This window comes from Clinocottus analis, unplaced genomic scaffold (assembly GCF_023055335.1).
Source record: "Clinocottus analis isolate CAN_PGR_092001 unplaced genomic scaffold, fCliAna1.0.p SCAF_18, whole genome shotgun sequence".
Classification (NCBI taxonomy): Eukaryota; Metazoa; Chordata; class Actinopteri; order Perciformes; family Cottidae; genus Clinocottus; species Clinocottus analis.
In genome coordinates this window covers 6,378,531-6,397,860 of record NW_027175909.1, presented here as the reverse complement: position 1 = coordinate 6,397,860, position 19,330 = coordinate 6,378,531, and the positions used below count along the sequence as shown (strand labels likewise).

Here is a 19,330-nt window from a genome sequence, read left to right as displayed (position 1 = left end):
GTTTGTTCTCCCTATAGACAACATTCATGCACTGTGTGTGTGTGTGTGTGTGTGTGTGTGTGTGTGTGTGTGTGTGTGTGTGTGCGTGTGCGTGCATGTGTGCGTGTGTGTGCTTGTTTAACAGTGGAATTTCAATGGTTGTCAAGGGAATAGCAGGACAATGTCCAAAGACAAGGACAAAAAAAAGTACCATAAGGCTCGACACAGAAGTTCATAAACACCTCAGTCTGAAACATATTTCAAACTTCAGACACTGACCTAGCATGGTAGAATCAATTTTCACCCACTTCTAGCATATAAACATTCAAGAAAAGCTGTTTTTATGAAAGAGATGCAATCATCTGGAGTAGTGTTATATACCATAGTGTGCTCTGGGCGACACTTCTGTCTGTTTCCATGCTGTAACCTCCTCCGCTCCTCATCCCACTCTTCCTGTTGTCTGGATGAAAGGAAAAAGGGGAATGATTAAAGAGAAATACTGGACATGTGAAGGTTGTCTTCATTTGGTTTCATGAAATCATGACTGTTAAAAGTGAAATGGAGGTCTTGCCAAAGAACTGTCAATCTGTGAAGCCAGCAGGTACGCTACACTGGGAACAGACACACACACAAACATCGTTGTGGGAATAGATGCATGATTTATGTACACTGTCACCATTACACGAGGCTACAGCCCCCACGAGAGGCACTATTTATCCAGTGCAATAAATTGGATTAATTATATTTGCCTTAAAATGTGCTCACTCTCAAGCATCGTTTCCATCGTTGAGGAGGCAGCTCTGACTCATATCTGACCATAGGTGTAGAAAACTAACAGTCCATCTGTCATCTGAGCCAGCGGTGATGTGACACCTATGCGGTTGTGGCCATGTTTTTATAGTTCATGCAAAACGCTAATTTGTTCTTTTAATCCTGGGTCTATTTTCATAATATTTCATATTTTCATGGATGTTTTAATATATTCCTACCATTAGGAATTCAAAGAGTGGCCAGTTTGTTCTAGAAAGACAGCCTTAGGTGTGAAGGAAACTTAGACTTCCTGCCAAAGGGGCGCAGTCAACCAGAACTTAGCGAACCAACTATAATCAACCAATTTGCCTTTTTCTTACTGTACCAGGGGTAAACAAACTCTCAAATGTCTCTTAAATTATATCATACTCTTTTTTCCCCCTGAGCTTCCTAATGTGACTTCACTGACCTTCCTTTAACATTTAAAGTGAAATGCTGTGAACTTTATATTCATCATCTTATATTTGATGCTAAACTGTTGACCAGGTGCAGAATTAGTGCATATATGTGAGTAGTATTAGTAGCTGCTATGAGCTGCTTTCCTCTAAAAATCTTTTTGTAGATTTGATACGGCCACACTCAATTCATGCTCAATGTTGAGTTTAGATCTGCATTCATTTTAACAGACGCAACAGCAGAAAAGGAGATCTCATGGAGATCGCTTTCGGCAAAACAGCAAGAATCAGCAAGTTGTGCAAGCATAACCTGTTAATCGGGTAACGTAAACATTTCCTGTTCCAAGTATTTTGTATCAAAGACGTTTTTTGCCTGTGTACTTTGTACTTTTGTACTAAGTTCTCACCTGTCAAAGTCTCCTTGAACAAGACACTGAAGCCCCAGTGCTTCAGAGCAGCACACTGCTCCTTAATTACTAAGGGTATGTAAAATACCCCATGTCCCCACTGTGGGATTAATATAGGATTATTACAATATATATATATATATATATATATATATATATATATATATATATATATATATATATATATATATATATATATATATATATATATAATTTAAATCAGCATTATCCCGCACCCCACCTGTAATACCTCTGTGCCCCATAGTTTGAGAATCACTGCCATAAGATTTTAGCAGCAGTCCAGGTTGAAATGTGACCCCTGGCCCTTTGCTGCATGTCATCCCCTCTCTTTGGCTGTACTAAAATACAATATGCAATGCAAATTCCAAAAACGTAAATACATAAATAAATTGTGACTATTTGAGTCTATCATGCAGCCATAAAAAAAAACATAGGACAATGCACGTATGCCTACACATTCAAGGACTAATGCAATGTGTTGGCAGCCCGACAACGAAGTCGCTTTTATCAAATGGGCTTCCATGCTTCTTCTAAGGATGGCATTTGTCGGAGCCTGCCAGCGAACGATTGCAAAGTGCTTGCGGGCTTTCACAGATCTCCACGCCGCCGTCGCAGCAATCCCCATGTGCAAGCGTCCCATCCACAGTCTGCATTCCTTTAGACGGAGGCTGCCGGAGGGGCGTGTCCGTGGAGAGTCGCTCTTTTTCACTCCAGCAGAGACACTGTGCACCCGCAGAGAGAGCTTCACCATGGCCTCAGCACTGAATTGCACACCCTTCATGTTGTGTTTTATTTATTTCTCGTTGCTGTTTACTAGTGTGTTTTGCGACGCTGATGCAGAAGAAGAGGAACATGCCAAGCACACGTACACAGTGGAGATGTTCAACGAGGCAGTCCCCACTGCGCCCCACTTTGTGATGTTTTACGCCCCATGGTAAGTGAACCGTTAGCTAGGTCACAAGTTTATTTTCTTACAACGTTGAAAGAAGGAATTGCAATAACCTGTGGAGCATTGTCTTGTTTCTGCACCAGCCGTGCAACGGAGAAACTGTTCGTTGAGAGGCAAAGAGAGCTCACCGGCAAGTTAGCAAACAAGCTAGTTAGCAGACATGCTAGTTGGCTACCTAGCCCCGGTCTACTGAACAGCTGGTGTGTTTAGCTTAGCTGCTAACTAGCACAGCCAAACAATTGGCTAACTGCACTTTACTGGCATTAGAGCACTTTTCATAAAGGCCTCGGTGCTTCCAAATGCTCGTAACGTTACTTCACTTCACTATTTCATGTAGTTGCAAACTTTTAGTGGACGTTGAACGGTGAAACTTAAAGAATTACACTCAGTTTGTGGCGCTGTGCTTATTAACAGTTAGTGCAGAAACAGTCGGTCACAGTTCACAGTTGTAGTAGTTTGGGGCGCTGTGCTTACGTGGCGCTCACTGATTGACTGCTGCTCACGTTACATGTTAGCGGGCTTCAAACTGTAGTCCGCGGGCCTTCAGGGGTACATGATGGGGTTCTCAAAGAGTACTGAAGAAGGCCACCATCTGCCTCGCATTATTTCTCAGAATGTAACCTCTCTGAACCTTGACATCATCTTCATCACGTGGCCGTAATGCATGTACTGTAGTTCCACATTTCCTTTGCAGTCGGTTCAAATAAGTTGTATGTAAATTGTTGCAGATGTAAACATGTGTAAAAGCTTTAAGAATGTTGTTATGTTGTACACTGACCGTACCACTAATGTGTCCAGGTGCGGCTATTGCAAGAGGTTACAGCCGGCATGGAATGAACTGGCTGACAAATACAACAACATGGAAGATCCCCCATCATATGTGGTGAAAGTAGACTGTGTCCCGGACACCAAGTTCTGCTCCAATGTCCACAAGGTTAAGAGCTACCCTACGTAAGTAATCGTCAATCTAATACTTAGAGTAAAAATAAATTCATGTTAAGTTTTTGACATGTATCCCTTCAACATAGTTCCTATTTTTTAGATCAATAAACTTAATTTCTTAATTTAAAAAAAAATGTATTGTACGCTGGTTTGTATTTAGTTTAATATTCTGCCAGTATCTTAATGACATCCTGCTAACTCTAGGTTGCTGACTGCATGCTGTATCCGCCAAAGCAGCAGTCTCTGGTTAAAGATTGACAGAAGCTTTATAACCAACTTGTTACAGTGTTCTATAGCTTGTAATAATGAGACTAGTTAGTAGTTTGCTGGGTCACTGTGTTTAAATACACTTTCTTGTAAAGTTTGTGAGCGTGAACCGTCTGTCATGCTACAATTCATTCTATATATATGAATGAATGAAAAGTACTTTATTAATCTCCAAGGAGAAATGTTTTAATAGTAGTATATATTTATTTATTTATTTATAATTTATTTTGTGTTACATGTAGGCTGATGTTGTTTAAGCCAGACCAGGAGGCAGTCAAGTACCAGGGGCCCAGAGATGTAAAGTCTCTGGAGACCTGGATGTTAAAGACACTCCAGGAGGAGCCTTCAGTGAGTATTGTTCATGGTTTTAACACCTTAACTTTTTAAACCAGTGACCCTTACAGTACGAGACCGGTGGTATTTATAAATGCTTGTGGTTTTGTGTCCTCCAGGAACCAGAGAGTGAACAGGAACCTCCTAAAGCCCCAGAGCCCAAACAGGGCATGTATGACCTGACCGCTTTAAACTTTAAGGCCCACATAGCCAAAGGTAAAGATCTAGTAGAAAATCTACAGTTTAATGACTCATGAGGTTTCTGTTCTACCACTTAACATAAGCAAACGAATAGTTGATGAACGTGTCCTGTTTGCTTATGCAGCTACATCCTGCTTGCAACAGATAACCTGTTTCTGCTTTTGCATACATTTTAACGACACTAAGTAGTGTTTCTGGATCCTTCCTGAGAGAATGGAAACACTTCACTGCCTTGATTGACATAACTGACACGTCAGTTAACTGGAATCAACTATATAACACTTGTCTCCTGTCACCTCGTGTTTCTGGGTTTTCAGACAACGAATGCTAAAATAAATAGGACTCACGATAATTGTCTCGTTGAAATTGTGTATTTTAAGCTCCGCTGAGGTTGAATGTTTTGGTTTTGAAGAAAAATAAATGATTTCTTGTTTGGAGAAGAAATAAGCAGGATATGACATAGGCATTTTAAAACAGTGTTTATAGGTCCCACCTTCACATCTTGGCAACAGAGCTCCAATAAACGTTGTGTAATTGGTTGCGTATAACCTCTGTATAGCAGTTGTATATTTTCATCTGCGACAGTCTGCGTTGAGTTTGTTGTGGAATCAACTTTTTACAAAGCTCCATCAAAACAAAAAACTCTTTTTTTGTACCTTTTTGTACATAATTGTGGATATGTGTGATGGTCCATGTAGAAATTGGCATTTGACTTTCTTATTCATTTGTTCGTATGTCTTTCTTTTTGAAATGTTTTCCTGCTGGTTTTCTGCAATTCCTTTTTCTAATATCTGAGCTCTTGCTTCAGGTGCCCATTTCATTAAATTCTTCGCCCCATGGTGCGGTCACTGCAAAGCTATTGCCCCAACCTGGGAGCAGCTGGCCACCTCCTTTGAGCACTCGGATGATGTCAAGATAGGAAAGGTGGGTTCTTCAGTTTGTTTTTTGTCTTGCAGGTTAATGATCAAATTACTTATGACAAGTAAAACAATAAAACACCTCTTACTGTGACGAGGGTAAAAACAGAACAACCACCAAAGTATTTGTTTTTTTAAATACTGGCATTCTTTCTTTCCACAGAAAGAAGGTTGCTGTAATTTATATTTAAATGCCAGAGATGGCAACAAAAAAAGTAAAAGTATTATGTTGCCCTCAAAGGGCCAGTTGTAACTGTAACACTGTATAAACTACTCCCTGACATATTTGCATTTGATCATTGTTTATTCAAGTGTAAAAATATTGTTCATGCATTTATATAAATTTAAATAATTTCTCTATAACGGAAATCCATTTAATTTAGGGTTAAGAAACCCACATTACTCTAACAACGAGCAAACTTAAAAAAACAAACAAAATAAAGACAAAGATGAAATGCACAGTATTACTTTCACTTTGTTCAAAGCTTTTCTTTTGCCAGAGTTGAAAATGACGTAACTCTGGTCTAACAAACAGTTGTGAACTGCTAAGAACATGTGTGACAGATGTGGTCAAGGGCACACCTGCTCACATACCTGCATGTGGTCTGGTGCACAGCTTGTCACATTGTGTTCCTTCATCACTGACATTGCCTCATAATATAGAAGACTTACCGGTTTCTCTCCTTAAAGCACTAACATGTATTTGCTTTCCCATCTTCTTTAAATGGCCTTTCCTCTGCGTCAATCTCTCTCTTGTTGGATATTTTGGAATTATTCGTCGATCATTTTCAAGTTAATCACTTGTCTTTAGTTAAAAGCCAATCACATCAGAAGCTACTGTTTGCGTTCTGCGTTTTTAAACGCACACCTCTCAATCAAATTTACAGGCTTTGTATTTGCACTGAAGTTTCACGTTTTAAAGTTTAATAACACATTCTCATATTTTTATGACCTAGGTGGACTGTACACAGCACTATGAGGTATGCTCTGAGCACGGCGTTCGTGGATATCCCACACTGCTCTACTTCAACAATGGACAAAAGGTACAGAATCTTTTTTTCACTGCAAAGACTTTTCTGTCCAAATGACCTCTGCACGCACAGCTATTCAACACACTCTTTGGCCATCGCCTGCCTGCATCTGACCGGCTGCAGCTGCAGCTGTCATGTTGTTTCTCGTTGACACCTAAGATTTATTGCAAAATACAACAACCTCCATGACATTACATCATACTGCGATGAATACAGCCATCATATGATTACATTGGCGCCATTGAAGATCTGAGTTTAACTATGAACAAAATGTGCAAGTACGGTATTCACTTCTGTGTGTGTGTGTGTGTGTCTGTCTTTTTGTAGACTGATCAGTACAAAGGAAAAAGAGACCTGGACTCCTTTAAAGACTTTGTGGACAACCAACTGAAGGCTGCCATCACTCAGGAACAAAAACCAAGTGAAGACCAAAAAGCAAACGAGATCCCCACTGATGAGCCAGCCAAAGAGGAGGTAACGGTGGGTGCAGACAACATAAAGAAGACGCGCTATACACAACAAATATATGCTACAGGTGTTCATACATTCCAAAATGGTCAAAGCATAGTTTAACAACAATTCGTCAGTTGAAAAAGTGTTTAAATGATTCTGCCTGGCACATGAAAGGCTTTCGACACCTGAACATACTCATAAAACTGTTCTGACTTTAACACGGTTTTAACATTGCTATGTTCTGAACGCTGCTATCCAACCAAGCTATAGAAGTGTCACAGCCCATATAGTAACACTTGGGATAAGAAATGTGGAATATTTGTGGATTCTGCTTTGAATAATAATCTGTAAATGGAGGAACAATAATTTAATGAATAGTACAATCACAGATGTTTCATTAAGGGTGGATGCCAGAATGTAAGATTGGCATGTTGATGACGATTAGGTCATCCTTTAAAAATGTCCAACAAAAGTGAAGCGATGGTGAAAGGCGTTTTTGTCAAACTGGATGCACCTTGGCTCGGTCGTTTTGGTGCCCTGATTTGACTAACCTGATGCGGTCATGTCAACACTATACTTTATAATTTTTTAACATACTACATAACTTTGTACTTTTTGACAATGACTTTTTCAATGTTTTTTAATTTTTTAAATATTGTACTATGTTGTTTTTTTTCTGACATGCTGAACTTTTTAATGACTTTATTAACATGCTATGCTTTTTTTCAAGACCCAATGACTTTTTCCTTCTTTTTTTTTTACTTTATACTATGATCTTTTGTGACACACAATATTCTGGCCTTTTGAACTTTTTTTCAACATACTATAACATGACTATCCTGTGATTTCTTTTAACATGCTATACTGTGTTTCTTTTTCTTTTCAACTAACTTAACCGTTTTTCAACATGGTATACATGGTATTTTTTTCATGACATTTCATCATACTATACAATACATATACTTTGATTATTTTTTTTTTTAATGACATGACTTTTTCAACATACTATAAAAGTACTTTTTTTAAACAATATACTGTGAGCTTTACTTTTTTTTTAACATTCTAAACTATTACCATTTTGTTATATTTTTTAAAAAACATTACTATTTTGTCTTTTTCAACAAACTATACGTGACTTTTTTCGACTAATTCTACTTTTATAAACATGCTATATAATGTGACAATTTTTTTAAAACTTTTTATAATTACCATATAGATGAGTAGGGCTTCTTGGTCGGGATCATCACAATCAGCACAGTTTAATATCAGATTTTCTGTCCTCTCCAGTCCAATGTTTTGGACCTCACAGAGACCAACTTCGATGAGACCGTGGCAAAGGGCCTCACCCTTATCAAATTCTACGCTCCATGGTAAGATCGTCCTTCTATTATTCTTCATCTTCAACATCCTTTATCGAAGTAACACTCCTTGACAATAACGTTCAAATGTATAAATCTGTCTCGGTGGCTTTAAGTGATGTCATTCCTGTGTAATCCTGCTGTCGGCTGTAGGTGTGGCCACTGTAAGAACCTTGCGCCGGTATGGGAGGATCTTTCCAAGAAGGAGTTTCCCGGCCTTACTGATGTCAAGATAGCCAAAGTTGACTGCACCGTCGAGCGCACGATCTGCAACAAGTATTCTGTAAGTATGCAGGCGTCGTCCGCAGTTTAAACCTTAAGACACTTTGATCTCTTCCTCTCACATTCACCTTCTGTCAGTATTTTAATTTTCCTCAAGATTAAGTGTGTTATACAGGATGGTTTTATTACGGAGCCATAAAACAATGTAACTGTCACATACTTTAATTCAATTCTACAGACTGTAATCCTAAAGCAGATTTAACGGTCACGGGGGTAAATAAATGTTTGCGCACACACTATCCTTTGTACTGCTCCTAGTTGTACTGCTTGCAGAGTTCTGGCATCAAAGGCCATCACTTCAGTTTCCTTTGAGTCGTAAGACTTCAGTGATGATCTATTGATGAACTATCCTGTCAACTTTTGTTGTGTTGCGCTTTTAATCAAATATATCTTCCCATATAACATGTTCTCACTATCTGAGTGTTTTTTCTACTTCCCTGTGGATTTGAACTCCAAGCAACAAATCATAAAGTTTGGAAGTTTTTTGAGTATGGTGCCTGAGTAAATTTGGTTTCAACTTCAGTCAGGCACCATTTATTTTAGTTTACTGGTAATTATTTCAATGCTGCATAAGAATGTAATGGTTTTGAATGATGACGAAGCACATACGTTAAGCCACTGCTGTTCTTCCCTCTTTATTCAGGTTCGAGGTTACCCCACCTTGATCATCTTCAAAGCGGGGGAGCAGGGTGACGAGCATAATGGTGGGCGGGACCTTGAGAGCCTGCACAGCTTTGTGATGAAGCAGGCGAGAGACGAGCTGTAGAGTCAAGTCGGCACTCCAATGTCCACCACTCCGCTCTTCCACACTGTATATCTGGCCATTAGGACACCACTCTCTCTCCTACAGTAGCCAAACATCTCTCTATCTTTCTCTCCACTCGGGTTCTCTTCAGAAAGGATTCAGCCAATCATGGAATGATTCAGCTGCGTGTTCGTTTGGGATGTGAATCTATTTTTCATTGCTGTTTCCAAACCTTAAATCTCCTAAAAATGGAAAATACTATCCTAACGGTTGGATCTGCAAATGAATTAATGTCGGACAACCACTTTGCGAGCACTGCTCAATCAATCACAAAAATAATACCTGGCACAGATAAAAGGTCTTTTATCAAACTGATAGCACTAAAAAGAAAGAAAGGTGCGCCAGTTTCTTCTGTTTTGAAAATACATTTGTTACTGATACACCTCTGTAGCCATTTTACTTTTTTTAAATGCTAAATTTTATACATGGGATCTGTTGTTAAATAACAAGCCATTAATGTTTTAATTGTTGTCATTCAAAATTTCTGAAAGTTAGTGTCAGCCAAATGTGAATTTGAGTGTTGGGTTGAGGGTACTGTCTATCCATGCCAGCGATGGCCCGTCTGACTTCACTCTCAGGGAAACGCCCCGCAGACTAGAAGAAGTGGTGAAAGAGGAATGATTGTTATCACAGGTCTGATAATGGACAGTTTGTTTCTTAATGATGAGCATTTTTATCTTTTGGAAAGAACACAATAAATTAGCGAGGCTCTGTGCATCTTTGTCTGACTCCTGTGATCTCAATCAGCCATCCCTCTGCTCCTCCTAGCCTTCAGGGTCTCGGGCCTGGACCATTTTGCCCCATAACTCCATTAGTGAACATCTTTAGAGTTACTGCTGCTACCATGTTCTTCATTTCATCTTCAAAATGTAGTACACACATTGTGAATGTAAGGTTTCTGTGGTATATTTCTCAGGCTCATGTCCAACAAAAACTTTGGAACCAGTAAGTGAGGCAGGAAAAGACAGTTGGGTCACTTGGTGTTGCAGGTCGAACATGCCTCCACTTTGGTAGACGCTCAGCTGTCATTCACAAGTCTTTGTGATCTTTTCCGGTAAATCCAGTTTCATCAGTGCTTCTACAACCTCACCTCCGTTGGACATTTTTGTAACGGTACCTGTGAGGGACTGAAATGAACATTCGCTGCAGCTCAGGGTCAGGTGGGCTGACGAGCATCGCATCACCCTCCTGACCACGATTGTGATCTGTTCTTACCTTTTAGTGAACCAGCTGCCTCTTGAGTCTATATCATCTGCTCTCCTGCTCCTAGATAATGCTTCTAGAAGTCAGACTTTAGGCTTTAACTCTGCTACATGGATAGTTGGGAGGATCTGGTCGTATGGTACAGCTACACGAGCGACTAAGTGTAACGAACCAGTAAAATTGTTTTGCATTGTTTATCAATCGGACCCTAAATAAGCCATGACTTGGCTGGTTTTAATTCCCCACTCTGACTATGACCTCTAGTGAGATGCTTTGAACTTCAATGTAAACTGTATCATAACCATCAACCCACAAATCCAAGTTGTAGAAGATTCAACAGTCACCGGCCAAGGAAATGTCACACAGCTGGTTGTAGGAGCATTTGCAGTTTCTTTTCTGTGAGTGACTTCGCCCACCTGTTGCGCCACGCCCATAACAGCTCGTGCTCTTTGACCCAGGCTATGTGAGAGGTGTATGCAGCACGATGCAGGGCACCTTTGTATCGTCTAACCCAGGAACACAAACAGTCAGAGACACAGCAGTTTTTTTTAGTCTGTAAAAGTTTTTATGGATAGCACATGGTCTAAGGAACTCCAGTGACAGAAGTATTTTTTTCCTTATGAGTCATGGGTTGTGCACTGCCCATGGGTTTTGTACAAAAAAGGTGAATAATGGCAAGTTGTAACATGAGATTTCATAATAAAATTTTTCAAAAATAAGTTTGTATTTTCATTTCGTCCTTGCATTGGTCTGTTAATACGGTATGTGTTGTCTTTTTTAATAAAAGGTGCAATAAATAAGCTGAGAATGTACAAGTATTTACACAAAAACAGACTAAACATGATCACAAATGTAAACAGCAGCTTACCAGAGGTATATTTTGTAATTTATGATTGGTTAGGCACGTACGGTATTGATTCTTGTTGGTGTTAGTTTTTCATTAAAATAAACTCCATGTCATTCAAAGCTCACAGTAACATATTCAATTGGAAAGACATATTTCTACCCTCCGGGTTGAAAAAGCAAAAAGGGCTAATTTCAGAAACGCTCGCACACACTCTGTTCTGCCGGCTGTTTTTGACCCGACATGTTTTTCCACAATCTCTTGATGGCTTGTCAGGGGTGGAAGCATTTGTTAACTTTGCGAGTGCAGCAACATGGAAATGGCCGTTTGCGGTATGTCGGAGGGATAAGGCTGTATTCTTCGGTTCTTTGGAGAAAAACATCAGTTTAGCCACAACATGCATCACGTTTAACCAGCCTGGTGAATCGCAGCGCAGCGCGTGCCCAGCAAATATTGACTCGGAGCGGATATTTGGAGCCGTGCGCTACTAAAATAGCCTGCGGTCACTTTGGTTCAGTCCATATTATATTTTGGGAGGGCAAATATGGCTTAAAAAGAAAATACATGAGGAAAGAGGAAGGAAATATGAATCTCCTGTCTCCAATGTATCATTCATTTAGATGGTTTGACTTAACATTTGCACTGAAAAGGACACTTGAGTTTGTACATTTCCATCTCTCTCAAACCATCTATGCACTTGTCATTTGACCAGGTGATGTCACTGATGACTGTTGGTTTCCAATGCTGTGACATCACTGAGTCCACTCCCCATGGCCGTGCGCTGTAGAGAAGCTGTTAATTAGTTAATTGAGAACTGATCCACCGTGTTAATTTAGCGGGAGAGGAGAAGGAAAAGAAAGCAGCACTCTGACTGGCCCCACAACAGTTCAGTTTAGCCCCCTCCCTCTCAATTAGGGAGACGGTGCAGTAGCCTCTTAAGTATTCACACACACACACACACACACTTCCATCAACACATAATATACAATCTGAAACACTCCATCCTCTCCACACTCGCACACAGTCATTCGTTCAGTCGCAGACCCGTGAAGTGAAAACTCCACAGCTAATAGAGGAAGTGATTGACAGCTCGGTGGCTCAACACTGGCGGGTGACGCTGCCTATAAGTGAACTGTCCCAAGAGGATGTGAAGAGAACAAGTCAACGGTCTTTCAGGGTGGACGTTCCTTGCAGGCTGAGGATTTGGACAGGAAGCTGCTGTCTAGTTGAGGTCAACATCGCCCAGGAGTCACTTTTGCAGTTGCAGCCCTTTGCCAACACAACTACTAATCCGGCATTATCGGCCCCTCAGATGGGTGTCAGTGGCAGCCACACGCCCGAACCACCATGTTCTTGTATTTCTTCAGGATGACGTTGGAGTTGTCGTCAAAGTAGAGCACTGAGATGGCGTGGAGCTTGGTGGGGGCACAGCATGGCTTTGGTACGTTCTCTGGGTTCATCAGGTGCACCTGAAAGTCAAAAGGAATTATTTAAACCTCTTAAGGCGTCAATCAAAACACAGTATATACTAAGACAATTTTTCATTACTCCTTTGATGGACAAAACAAAAGATATTCAACATACTAAACTGCGACTATTTTCAACATACTACTGTATATACTATAACTTTGCATGACTTTTTGACGACATTATGACCTTTTATGAGCGTTTTTGGCAAACGATGTTGTGAATTTTTTTATGACTTATTTGGCATACTATGCAATTACTTTTTTCAACAAACTATACCAGGACTTTTTCATATCTGTTGACATACGGCACTATGACCTTTTGATGACTTTTTGTAACAAATACGATTTTTACATGAGGCAATTCTCTTTTAACTGGACCTCATTGAATTGTAATTGAACACCCTAAAAGTAAAACTCCTACACTGTTTAGAATACATGAGCATAATACCCTCCTGAGTCGAGGCCTTACCAGAGTCTGAACTATGGCGTGGTTGGTGGCGTTCATGTGGGCATTGAGGGGGAAGGAGCACTCTCCATCACAGTAGTTGGCTGCGTAGCCTTCAGGAGCAATGATCCAGTCCTGAGAGAAACACGTGACGGTAAGCGTTAAAAGCAGCACAGTCAGAGCAGATGACACCAATGAAATCACTAAAACATAATATACAGTAATCTAGTCAGTGAAGATGTAGTAATGTCTCGTCAGAGAAGTACGCATTCAAACACTGAAAAGGTCAAGTCTGAATCCACAAGACGTTCCTTCTCTTTGCATCACTGTAAACAACTCAATGACAAAACGTGTGTGTGCGTGTGTGTGTGTGCGTGTGTGTGTGTGTGTGCACGTTTGAGATAGAGACACAGGAAGTGCTGGCAGTCTCCCTCTAGATGTCAGTGCTGTGTTAACAGCTTGTTGGGAAGGACGTACGCAACACTGCCCTTGTTTTCTTCCTCAGTCCTTCTCCTTGTGAACACACACACACACACACACACACACACACACACACACACACACACACACACACACACACACACACACACACACACACACAGAGACTTTGCAGCACCAGGTAATATCAGCTGGATATTCAATGGTGTTTATGGACTGAGTTCATAATATAGTGGAGCTTTTAAGTAAGAAACTATTAAGATAATTTCCTTGACTTCATCACCTGGTAAAATACATGTGACACTTATTGATGTTACAGTTGTTACACTATTGCTCATTGAAGAAGAAGTACAGTACGGTGCCTAGCTTTCAGTAAACATTAAGTAAAAACTAGCCCTTAAGCTCCATTAGGATCACTCCCACCTCACCCTTTTCATCACACGTGTGTTTTCAAACTTGTTTGGATGTATTAAGTAGAAAATAAAGTTGTCTACCTGCCAGCCCAGCTCTCTGAAGCTGACGTAGAGCTCATGTCTTCTGCACGCCGTCTTCTGATCGCTGCTGTTGTAATCTGCAACAGAACCACAGAAATCATCAGGAGATTGCATCTTGCACACCATCGTCATAGTGTCCCCAAACAAGAGAGGATAATTGAGACCTGTCATGAATTAGTAACATCTACATGAAGTTGTTCACGTCTTTCAAGTTGCCCAACATGATGATGGGATGGCCATGGTGAAGCTAAAACCTTCCCTGGGTAAATTCCTCCCAATTGAAGCTTGTGAAAGTGACTCATGACATTCAGAATCTGAGAGCAGAGGAACAACACAATACGCCTCATGTAATGCACTGGGTGGAGACGCATGCGAGGGCGTAGACCCCGGCACAGGCACTAAAGCACAGCGGTCACTGCGCTGTACGTGCTTCACATTCATGTGCCGTTTAATGAGTTAGAACGCGAGCCTAATTGAATTCATCGGCATTCAAATAGCGCCTGGCGTGAATTCAAGCGGTGACAAGGTGACAACCGTGTTTATGGACTCCCCTGCGCTGCGGTTTGTTCCTAATGATCTCCGTTCCATTCTGCAGCGGCGGGGCAGACGGCCACAGACAGTCTCAGGTAGAGGTTTGCTTTTCACAGCGGAGGAGGTCATTGCTGGCACCGGTCGCCGCGCTGAAGTCAAGACGGTGACACTGACTTTCCACTGACGTCCTCTTGCTCACACGCTCCGTCTCGCCTCGTTGATTTTATTGTTGTGATTCTTTTTTTTCTTCACAAACCACCCAGAGAAAGACAATGAAAGGGGGGAGAAGCGCTGCGGTGGTGGTGAGAGTCAGCTCGGCTTCTTGGTGGCCCCGCGACGCCTCCAACGGGGCTTCAGCCTGAAGCCTGCAAGGGATTCTGGGCCGCCTGTTCTCACATTGCAAAGTTAATTATAAAAGTGTTAACCCGACTGTTTTGACTGAAAACCCTCTTGTGGTTGACTGTTTTGGCTTCACATAGGCATCATTGGGGTGACAATACTGGTTTCTGTATCTATTTTTAGCCCAGAAGAGCTCGTGCTGAAGATATTTAGGCTACAATATCTTTACACATTGTAAGAGCAAAAAGAAACAATTTACAGCTCTGAGGTTATCTGCGAATGCTCTCACATTCAACACTGTCATTTGCTAGTTCTTCAGATTTGCTCATTGCATCGTCAGCCTGTTTGGTGTCGCCACTTATCCTGTCGAGCCGTGCCAACATGGCTATTTACTTCACAAAGGCAACAGAAAGGATCTGTTTGTCTCCAGAAATGTGCCTTTACGAGAAACAATTATCATATAATACATAACTAGCAATTATATAAATATGTGTGTGTGTGTGTGTGTGTGTGTGCGTGTGTCTGTGTGTGTGTGTGTGTGTCAGTGTCAGTGTGTCAGAGAAAAAATAGCAAGTGAGCCAGACTGCAGACGAAGATTCGTCACTCACAGCTACTCACCTCACCAACTCACCAACAGCGGACTTGTTTAGTCAGCTGGAGTTGGAGAGAGCGACACACACAGACACACACAGACACACACGCACACACACACACACACACACACACACACACACACACACACACACACACCAGAGACCAAACACACTTCAATTATGTAATGGTCATTGATGTTGGGTCCTTACATCTCTACATCTATCATTTATTACCACTGGCACTTACTGTACATACACAAATACACACACACGCACGCTCACACACACAAACACACACACACACACACACACACACACTCACAGATGACCTGATGTTTATCCGTTTCACAGCCAGAGTCACTTAGCTACTCATTAAAATGAAGAGTTGAAACTTAAATTCACAAGCGCTAGTTGCATTACGATTTCATCACCAAATCAATTTTTCAACAGACGCACTGACCGCACTGCCCAGACTTCTGTGTTTTAGCTGGACTCGCCTCAAATAAGAATTGCAGACAGGCAGGCGGAGAGAGGGAGGGAGGGAGGGAGAGCAAGTTGGAGTTGTTACTTGCATTCATCACCGCTTGAAATAAATGCGAAGGAGAAGCGAGACAGAAGAGCGTGGCACAGTTTGGGGTTTCAGTTTCAACCATCTGAAGTGAACATGTGCAGGTGATCTAACGACAACAGTTCATCTTTATCGCAGCAGAGCATGAACATGTCGTCAGAAGAGACGGGTTAATTCGGCAAGAGACAGGAAACGAGAGGGGACTCCGGTCATGACGAGGTGAGGTCAAATGTTCATCCGTAACCATCAAACACAGTCAGGTGTTTCCCCAGTTTACAGCTCCTTCCTTTCCAATAGGAAGGGCAGTTCACTGGCTGTCTGCTAATGTGGAAATACAGAGTTGTGTGTGTGTGTGTGTGTGTGTGTGTGTGCGTGTGTGTGGGCATTCGTATTTAACAAGCATACTGTATGAGGACCGTCACAGGTGAGGGAACAGGCTGGTTCTAGATCTGCTGCTAATAAATTGTACAGATATTTCTTAGAGTTATTAGACAAAAACACTTTGATTGTGTTCATGCAGGCGCCTTTGCAGTGTGTATCGTGTTTATACACAGGAAACATCCAAGGACAGAGGAACAGGGACATTGAAGGAACTAAGCCGGTTGGCTGAGTCACTGGTTGACCTCATATGAACCTGAGGTGATGTTTATAAGAAGAGGAATTGATCCGTTTCAGTGTTGTAGTCGGGAAGGGATTGACATAGTTAACGTGTACAGATTTATGAGTCCATATCGGAATATGGATCACATGGATTTTATGAACTTTGGGCGTGCCCTTTCCACGCCAGTCAACATGCATCTGTATGTCACTGTCATACTGTGCTAAATGCTTCTAAACACTGACACAGACATGTGCAGCACTGTTAGTGCACATGGTTGAAGAGCTGAGATATTGATGTATTATCAGCTGATAGTCAAAATATTCCTAAACTCATCCTGTTGAATCAACACATTAAAATATTGCCTTGCTTTTCCGCATGCTGTGCAGCACAGTGTATAATATTTAGCAGCGTGTTCCCTAACACTGATTTCCTTGCACCTTGGCCTTCAAAGCCATCTGCATTTACAGTCTGTGGGGCTCTTTAGGAGGAATAAAGATGATATTTACTGTGGGCTTTCAGTGAGTGTAAAAGCCCAGATTTGTGGTGCCCATAAACCACATCTCCCTTCCTGCTTGTAAAAATTCAATGCCACACAGCTACCACTGAGCTCCAGCTCCCGCGAGGCCTCCATTCATTTATTTTTCCTTTTTTGAACACAGCGCGGAGGTGGGAAGGAGAATCAAAGAGTAAAAACAATATGTTGTGGTTTCTTACGCTAAACTAACCAGCTGCTGGCAGGAGCGTCGTGATTAAAGGGCCAGCGTCAATCATATGTAACTCTGGACAAGAAAGTGAGTAAGCATATTTCCTAAAACATCAAACAATTATTTTAAGCATCGGCAGCACATGAAGAACCAAACCGTGCATTTTAATTGCACCTGCTTCTTGCATATAGCTGTCAGGGTCAAATATTTGAATATCAAATGGAAGTAGGATTTCCTCTTACTGACCTGACCATGTGTGCACTGAGCTCCACCACCGTGCTACAGCAGCTTACCTCAGTGTTTTACCTGGAAAGGTTTCTCTGTGAGTAGACAAGCATCCATTTGACCAGGTGACACTAAAACTCTCCACTGAAGCCAATTCATATTGAATTCACTGAGGTGGGGCCGCGACTGCCGGTTCCCCACCCTGTGTATTCAATAGCAGGGGAAACACTGCTCCTTACTGAGCACAAGCACTGTAGCTCTTTAACACTGAGACGTTCAATATAATGTGCTGGGCTGATATTAACCTCTCACTACACTACCTGCCATTCATTAGGCCCTCAAAGCACTTTCACCAGCACCTACGTTCAGAGGAAAAAGCTATAAGTTATATCCGTGACGTGTTGTTCCAAAAATACAAGAATTAAATGGTGCCAATTCAGACTTTATAGTCGGGGTGTTTGGTCTAGGAAGTGTATGTGTGTCTGTGTGTGACATAGGACATCGAAAAAAAATCATTTCAACCCCAGCACGCCACACACATCTCACAGTGACTCTGGAGTTGGCTCCAGCAACTTCTCAAATCAAGAGTGAGAAAAGATTGCAGCTTTCACAGGATCAATTACATGAAGCCCCATCGAGGGGGTGGTGACAAAAAACGTGGGTTATATAGGCCCGATGTTTAAGATAGAATCTGAGTCACTCGCTCAGAAGGAGGAAGGCGAGCGTCCCGATGCCCTCATTCCTTCCTAAAAGGGGAGAGAGGCCACGAACGGCGACATGAAAGGAGAACGTCACTGTTGTCCCTGACGTTTCTCTTCTTTTTCCCCTCCCACTACCACTACTACTGAAGTTTATCTTTCTTCCTGTCTTTCATCACAGAGGTTATTAAACCCTGCGAGGGAGCTCCGCCACGTCTAATTACTCCGACGGTAAACAAAAGGAGGTCGGGTGGGAAGGGAGCGGGGAGAATGAGGAGGTGGAGGGAGGAGAGGAGAGACAGATGAAAAAACACGGCTGGCCAGGCGCCGTGTTATTATAATTCTTTAAGCGATACTGTTAGCGCGGTCAGTCTTTTAGCTGTGCGGCTAATGACTGGCTAGGCCTAATTACAGGCCGCCTTTGCAGCCGGGACGTGATATTCCTTCCCCGGATGGTTGTTAACTTCCCCCACAGCCGAAGCCCAACCCGACTCCCATTACCTCCCCGGCCTTCTTCGCCCACAAAACCCCAAATTACCTTTAAAGGTGTTGTATTGTTCTTTTGGCAAGGTACACAGCAGCATTTTCCACTGTGCACACATCAGGCACACCCAGAGGGGGTGGAAGCATCGACGCCGACAAAACTATTCACGCATGCAGTGCAGTCAGGATTTAAGAAAAAAAAAACTAAACTAAACTAAAAAGACCAATATGCTCAATAATTAAGAAAACAAGACTAAAATCAGCCTGTTCTGCAAATCTGCTGATTTTGCGAGTGAAAAACTAAGGTGACTTTTTACACCAATATCTCAAGTCTTCAGATGACTGAATTGTGTCATCTGGAAGACATTTAATATCACATGTCCTTTTAAATCCGGCTCACAAAAAAAAATTGAAAATGAGGAAAGAACCAGGCCTGTGGCCTCACAGGGAGTACAGTAGGGAAAATTAAGTTTCACAGTATTTGTTATATCCTTTACAGAATGTGAGAGGCATTTCAGTCATTTATGACAAAGCAAAGCAGCACG

General features: G+C 41.7%; 2 protein-coding genes across 4 annotated transcripts in view; one reads left to right on the top strand and one right to left on the bottom strand.

Annotated features, from left to right (window-relative positions):
• Positions 1-2,334: 2,334 nt before the first annotated feature.
• On the top strand, positions 2,335-11,072 carry txndc5 (thioredoxin domain containing 5). Of its 2 annotated transcripts, none has more exons than XM_068581635.1 (10): positions 2,335-2,546; positions 3,360-3,512; positions 4,013-4,118; positions 4,223-4,319; positions 5,113-5,228; positions 6,178-6,264; positions 6,580-6,726; positions 7,993-8,075; positions 8,217-8,346; positions 8,989-11,072. In XM_068581635.1, exons 1-10 carry the CDS (start codon positions 2,362-2,364, stop codon positions 9,109-9,111), a joined length of 1,227 nt encoding a protein of 408 aa, XP_068437736.1. In that variant the 5' UTR covers positions 2,335-2,361; the 3' UTR covers positions 9,112-11,072. The 2 variants fall into 2 exon arrangements, with proteins under 2 accessions (XP_068437736.1, XP_068437735.1); XM_068581634.1 differs by having other exon boundaries at positions 6,580-6,732.
• bmp6 (bone morphogenetic protein 6) overlaps positions 10,917-19,330 on the bottom strand; it is a 39,011-nt gene continuing 30,597 nt past the window's right edge. The window contains exons 5-7 of one of the 2 annotated variants that reach the window (XM_068581632.1): positions 14,044-14,120; positions 13,136-13,246; positions 10,917-12,666 (exon numbers count right to left, since the gene is read on the bottom strand). In XM_068581632.1, coding sequence (XP_068437733.1) covers positions 12,517-12,666; positions 13,136-13,246; positions 14,044-14,120 — 338 coding nt within the window. In that variant the 3' untranslated portion in view covers positions 10,917-12,516. The remainder of the gene's footprint in view (positions 12,667-13,135; positions 13,247-14,043; positions 14,121-19,330) is intronic. The other variant, XM_068581633.1, reaches the window with a different exon arrangement.

What these genes read in the sequence shown, in the direction of transcription:
- txndc5 (XM_068581634.1), top strand. Translation starts at nt 2,362, where the DNA reads ATGGCCTCAGCACTGAATTGCACACCCTTCATGTTGTGTTTTATTTAT. An exon ending in CACTCCAGGAGGAGCCTTCA is followed by an intron (nt 4,119 to 4,222) that starts GTGAGTATTGTT and finishes TGTGTCCTCCAG; the next exon opens with GAACCAGAGAGTGAACAGGA. An exon ending in CAGCCAAAGAGGAGGTAACG is followed by an intron (nt 6,733 to 7,992) that starts GTGGGTGCAGAC and finishes TGTCCTCTCCAG; the next exon opens with TCCAATGTTTTGGACCTCAC.